A 6,280-nucleotide genomic window follows, 5' to 3' on the forward strand; every position below is an offset into this window, starting at 1 on the left:
AGGCTTCATGGTTGACTCGGTAGCTTTGGCTTGCAGCGGGCCCTGGGTAGAAACGTTGAGATAAAGCGAGCTGCGAACGGTGACGTGACTCAGGGATATAGCCCTGGTGTAAGACAGCCCAGCCTGGAGCACAGCAACCTTTGTAGCTGTGAAATGGCTGCCGCTAGAGGGACAGCCATCTTAATTATTAATCCGTAACCTCAACAAGTGTTACAGCCTTTACGGGTCGCATCCAGCGCGTCCTCAGCTCTATTTCTCACCAGTGAAGTAGAATGATTTGAGAGCAGCTTGCTGCTGGGGCGTGCAGAGCTTTGTGCAGGTAGTTTCATAATGTATAGTCACGGTGTTGATGTGGCTGCTTTGTGCTTTGCAGGTGCTGGTAGAACTGCAGAATAAAACTATTCCGTTTGTACAGACCTGGAAGGCAGATGGCTATTTTTTCATTGTAGGTGCAGTAAGCTGCATTTAGAATAGATTGAAGATACAATACCTTGAAAATTCTGTTGGGAGAGGGGAGAAAAAGGTATTAACTCATATTTTTTTCACAAAAGGCTTGTGCTAACCTAGCAAATGAAGGGTGTTAAAACCCACACGAACAAACCTCAAAATCCCATGCAGAACTAGTCATGGTTTAAACTGAAGCTTTTTTCTTTATTATTATTTCATGTGAAAGACTGACTACAGGAAAGGAAATGAGACTTTAAATTGTCATGGGCAAAATATGCTGATAAACTGGATGACAACTGTTGGTGTGTTTAATTAGCCTTGAACTTTCTGCCATAATGATGGTGGTGGTGGTTGTCATTAAACACCTTGATTCATATAAATTATGACCTCCCCTTCCCCACCCTCAACAGGAACAGAGACTGGGTATTCCACAACAACGGTAAAACCAGAACCAGCTTCTGAAAGCACATGCGTGCAGGAAACGGTGGTGAGGAAAACTGAGGATATGACAGGCTTCATGGATGACTTAACCCTCAGCTCACCGAAGAAGAGGGAGTCGTCTCTGAGATCCAAGAGGAGTTGTGATAGGTCATCCACAAGGTCATCCAGCAGATCCTCTTGCAGTTCACGGTCCAGTTCAAGTAGTTCCTCTTCAGCTTCCTCCAGGAGTTGGAGCCGTTCCAGGTCGAGGTCACGGGCTAGAAGAGCCAGTTCCCGAAGGTACAGAAGATCCTCGCGCTCATACTCCAGAAGCCGGTCGAGATCCCGTGGCTACACGCGGTACCGGGCCAGGTACCATGTCAGATACTACCGCAGGTACCGCCGCACTCCGCCGAGGTACCGATCCCGCAGTAGGTCCTGGTCCCGTGGAAGGTCCTATTACAGAAGGTCATACTCGAGGAGCAGATCACGTTCTAGATGCCGAAGATATTATGGATTTGGGAGAACAATATATCCTGAGGTTTACAGGAGCTGGAGGAGCAGGTCACGAACAAGATCTTGGAGTAGGTCACCTCTCCATTTGAGTGCAAAAGGTACTTCTTTTTTGAGCCTTTGTGTGTGAGAACCTCAAAAGGTACAATTCATTTTAACCGGGCAAATTCCCAGCTGTTCAGCAGCTTTACAGAGCAGAATTGAGAATGACAGTGGGTGGTTTTAAATATGTGTTTTTGAAAAAGTAGTTCAGAGCATATTCTTAGCACTTGAACTGAAACTAAATCTCGAGTACTGGTGGAAATTGATCACAGTGAATGCTTACACAGGTGCAGTGATAGTAAACCTGCAGGTTTTAGGCTTGTGTGAATAGTTAGGTGTTAATTTAAATGTAAGAGAAGACACTTCTCTTTTTTTGTAGACAAGAGGGAACTCCTGGAAATTGCAAAAGCAAATGCTGCAAAAGCTCTGGGAACAGATAACATCATCTTGCCAGCAAGCTTGAAGATCTTTACTCCTCCCAAAGAAAAAAGAAGTGCAAAACAAAAGCAGGAAGATCCTGGGGAGTCAGCTGAGGTAAGTATGAACTCGAGTACTCTCAAGGAAAAGGTAAACCCTTCTTAACTTGGCTCTGCATGGATGTCTCATCGGTTTTAACTCTGGAGTTTGTTGATTATGAATTCAAACTGTTGAACAAAAACTTCAGATTTCCCAGAGTGGTAAAAACTGCTCTAGAAACCACATTGCTCTGAGCTGAAAGAATTGTGGACTCTTGTGAGGTGGTTGATCCACTGACTACCTGCAGGCTTCCAGTAGTGGCAGGTTGGGAAGGAGAGGTGAATGCAGTCTGTTCCTTTGAGTTGTTCTTCTAAAAGGATATTAATTAGACTAGTTTATGTGTTTCTGACCTAGAACAAGAGTCCCCTTACCAAACTGAGTGAATAGTGTGGGGTTTCTTTTTTAAAGTTAAATCTTTCTACCCTTTTTAACTGTTAAAAACTTTTCATGTGCAACAAACTGTTTCCCAGAAATTACATACCAAAGCACACAATGCATTTTACATACTTTATTTCTGTCTTATAGAAATCATGACTATGGTTCCAGACATGATGAAGAAAATCTGTTGGTAATTAAGGGACTTGTGGGCTGTAGCTGCTGTGAATTTAAGGGAGGGAGAAACTCGAGCAGCTTAAACTGGATGTTAGTTTGGCTCCGTCATTACAGTGTAACCTGGTTAGTGGTAAATGCAGTACTGCAGTAACTGTTCCCATTGAGCAGATGCTGCTATTTCAAATGCAGTGAATTTACTGAGGGGTTTAGAGAAATGGTACAGGCATCCCGTTCATAATATATGCAATATATTCCAGATGTTGAGAGTACAGAAGAAGAGGCCTGCATCACTGGCAGATAAGTTTATTGTTGTTTCCAAAGCTCTGCAGGATGGATATGCAGAACTTAATGCAACTTGCTCTCCCACTGCACTGTGGGGCAGTCCATGCTTCCAATTGGTGGAATCCTTTTAAAATCTGTAATGGGGGCATGGATATCACATGAGAGAACTGGGACATGGACTTTGGGGGAAAAACACTGAATGCTTTCAAACAGAGCTTGACATTGATCTGTTTGGATATTTAGTAGCTTACAGCTACTCTTGATGTAAATACCTTGAAGCAATTCCACCAGAAAGTTCATGCTCTCTAGTAACTGCCTTAACTGCATTGAATAATGTATCCTCCCACCTAAGCTGTTTGTGCTCTTCTCTAGCGACCCACAAGACCAGCAGAAAACCTGACCAAGAGTGGAATAGAGAGAACAGCCATACAGAAGAGCATTTCCTTCAGTCCTAATGTAAGTGTGGCCTCCCAAGGTACTCCCTCACTCTGTTAGGCTTGTTCCAGCATTGGTTGCCAAGTTAAACTTAATAATGCTAATGAACTTACTGATTTAGTAATGAGTTTCCTGGAGCTGGATCAGTCCTTCAGCAGCAGAGCACTGTAAACACTATAGCAGTGTGTTCAAAATAGATGTTTACCTGATAATGTCAAATGTATCTACTGCGCTGTAGGCTTGAAAGTGTATGCCAGAAGTGGTTTACACCAGAACTTAATTCAAGCTACATGTTTTAGTAAAGCAAACAAAGGAAGAAGCAGCTTCCCCAAGTCCTGTGTCAAGTGTCCATATATGATACTTGGAAGGCATCAGGTCTCCCATGAGCTGAAAGCATTGTCCCACCAGTGGAAGCTGTCAGGTCTTGGTGCGCTCCTTCTCGGGGCAGCATTTTTAAAGGAAACTTGTTTTTTTTTCCAGAATACAATGGCAAAACCAGTCCTACAGAAGCCAGTGAGCCAAGTGGTTAAAGAACCAGCAATCTCCCCGGCAAGAGAAGATGACAGGAAGGGAAGTCCCTATGGACAGTGGGTTCCTGTCAGGAAGGAGGAGAAGAAAACATTTCTCAACTTCTCACCCAAAAGCACCTTGTTCCGGGCACGCTGACTTGTTTTTCTTTGTCTGACTGCAGCATTGTGCACACTTTGGTAGTGAGGGCTGAAATGGTCTGATCAGGGTGAAGACTTGTTAATACTAAGTATTCATTTTGAGATCTTAATTGTGGAATCTTAGGTTTCTCTTTCAGATCTAGAGCACAGTGATCCGCCAGCCACAGATGGGACTCTTGTGTATAGTTGTACGTGTTTTGTATTGCTTTAATGGACTAGAACTTACAGGTGGGTAACTTTTTCTAAACAACTGTTCAGTAGCTGTTCTTTTGAAGTCCTGATTTACATTGTGTAGCTCGTCAAGTGAATAAACTTTAATTTTGCACTGGCTTCTCAGCGTGTTGAGTGTTAGACCTGTGTTGGGTGTTGAGCCGGCTGCACACTGTGGCGGTATGTCCAGGCTGAGCTGTTGCTCACCCTGCTGTTACCACAGCCTGCAGTAGCAGGTGATTCCTGGACCTTCACACTGGCTTGGCTTTTGTAAAAGTAAATTGCTGGTAAAATAAAGGGAGTTTAACTGCTCCAGTGAGAAACTATTAGATGGCCAGGCAAGGCTGCCCCTTTCCCATACCCTCTCAGTAAGTGGAGCCCCACACTCATCACACAACAGCCCCCCAGGGCAGCTGCTTTCACAGAAAGGTCCCATTGTTCCCCAAGTGTGCTTTCACCTCCCTGCTAAACATGTCATCAGGAGCTTGGGCTACAGCTCAGAGTTTATCTTATTAGAGTTTATTGCATGTAATGTGATTGCACAAGCTTGTTCCTTCTGCAAGTAAAAGCTATGTACAGCTGAAGGTCTGCGACTGACTTGTCACATTAAATATATCATTGATCTTTCAAATTACTTACTAAGGTCTACAATGTATTTTTTTTTTGATACAACTTAAAATTGCCCACAAAACCTCTATTAAGCCAAACTCGAGCAGGGGTGGGTGCTTTGCTGAGGGCTCAGACAGCTGTTCCTCTCTCCAGGTTCTGTTTGATCTCAGCTGTGTACTTCCCATAGAACCTCTCTGCCTTCTTGTTGAACTTGGCATTTCTCTCGTTGATGTAGTCAATGTCGGCGTCGTCATTGTAGGGCCGGCGCCTGCTGTACTTCTCGCGCTTCTCAATCCTGAAAGGCAAGTGGCACCCACAGTGAACCTGGGGGTGTGACTGCAGGAGGCCTCTCAATGGCACCTCTGTATCTACTTACTGCTTTTCAAGATCTGCGACCATTCTATCGACCCCTTCCTTGGTTGGCACATGAGTTCCATGGAGAAGACTGTCAGAGGTGGGATAAAGTGCTTCCCCACTGGAAAACAGGAAGAGACGGACAGCAGTTTACATACCACTCCAGGGGTTTACTGTAACAGCTCAAGGGGTTGGTGTTAAACCCACCCTCAGTGCAAGTGACACAACTCGGTAATGCCACACTTGAAGAAATGAACCTCAGCTCCTACACCTCACACGGGTGCTGCAAATTATGGGATCATGAGTTTTAAGATCATGTTAAAAGACTTAATTTATATCGCAGTGTATGAGAATATGCATGTGCTGAAAGGATTACTTTTAAATCTTTGGTGTTTGCTCATAATTTCAAAACACCACTGACAGCATCAGATGACAAATCGAAACTTACTACTGCTCCTTCAGCTTCTCGTACTCCTCCAGGTCAGGTTTGATCTGCCGGGTCAGCCTCTGGTACTGGCGCAGCTGAGCAGCTGCATAATCTGGGCAAGGAAATGGGTGGTGGTGAAGGTTTTTATTTGATGGTTCAGTTTGCAGCTAAAACACTAACAAAGGTGCTTGGTACAAACACAGTTACATGGTTAAGCTATTACCTGAAAATCCCAGATCTGGATTCTTCCTCTTCTTTTTCCTTTCCCACCTCTCTGCATCCTCAGCGCTGATCTCCAGCAGTTTAACTCGCTCGTAGTCCTCTCCTCTCGCTGCACATTCCTACCAGAGAACAACGCTTCAGTTGCAACAACAGCCAAGCATCAAGCTTAGTTACAACTACCTAGATGAGTCCAGCCAGCACCCTGGGCAGGACAGTAGTTCAGATACTCGGGAGTTTAATTAGGAGGTGGATTTCATTGCCTGTGTAAGCTCCCAAGGCTGCCTCACCACCACGAATGGGGCTCTGCACGGTGCACGGCCCGGGGCTCAGCAGGGCTGCAGGAGCTGTGCTCGTGCGCTTACCCTCTTCTTTTCCTCCACCTTCAGCTCCCACTCCAGCCGAGCTTTTTTGGCCTCCCAGTTCGGTGGCAATTTGAGTCTTTTATCTTCTTCCACCACTTCCTGGTGGTTCAGCTTGCGAGCCTCGTTCTAGGCACAGAGTGGTTCGTTACACATGGTGAGACCCGATCGGAACCCCCGCGCTGCAGGAGCCCGGCCCGGGACAGGGCCAGGCCACCCCAACC

The 6,280-nt window shown here is 45.3% G+C and overlaps 2 protein-coding genes across 2 annotated transcripts in view; one reads left to right on the forward strand and one right to left on the reverse strand.

Annotated features, from left to right (window-relative positions):
• Nucleotides 1-3,873, forward strand: part of RSRP1 (arginine/serine-rich protein 1) — a 4,137-nt gene extending 264 nt beyond the window's left edge. The window contains exons 2-5 of the mRNA XM_010012554.1: nt 858-1,481; nt 1,802-1,956; nt 3,145-3,228; nt 3,688-3,873. Coding sequence (XP_010010856.1) covers nt 953-1,481; nt 1,802-1,956; nt 3,145-3,228; nt 3,688-3,873 — 954 coding nt within the window. The 5' untranslated portion in view covers nt 858-952. The remainder of the gene's footprint in view (nt 1-857; nt 1,482-1,801; nt 1,957-3,144; nt 3,229-3,687) is intronic.
• Nucleotides 3,874-4,823: 950 nt separating this feature from the next.
• On the reverse strand, nt 4,824-6,185 carry SYF2 (SYF2 pre-mRNA-splicing factor; the record flags this gene model as incomplete). The annotated part of the gene is made up of 5 exons (XM_010012565.1): nt 4,824-4,989; nt 5,071-5,169; nt 5,497-5,587; nt 5,699-5,816; nt 6,060-6,185. Coding segments are annotated over 5 exons (600 nt in total), but the record flags the coding sequence as incomplete, so codon positions are not given.
• Nucleotides 6,186-6,280: the final 95 nt, after the last annotated feature.

This window comes from Nestor notabilis, unplaced genomic scaffold, assembly GCF_000696875.1.
Source record: "Nestor notabilis isolate BGI_N333 unplaced genomic scaffold, ASM69687v1 scaffold23630, whole genome shotgun sequence".
NCBI classification, from domain to species: Eukaryota; Metazoa; Chordata; class Aves; order Psittaciformes; family Psittacidae; genus Nestor; species Nestor notabilis.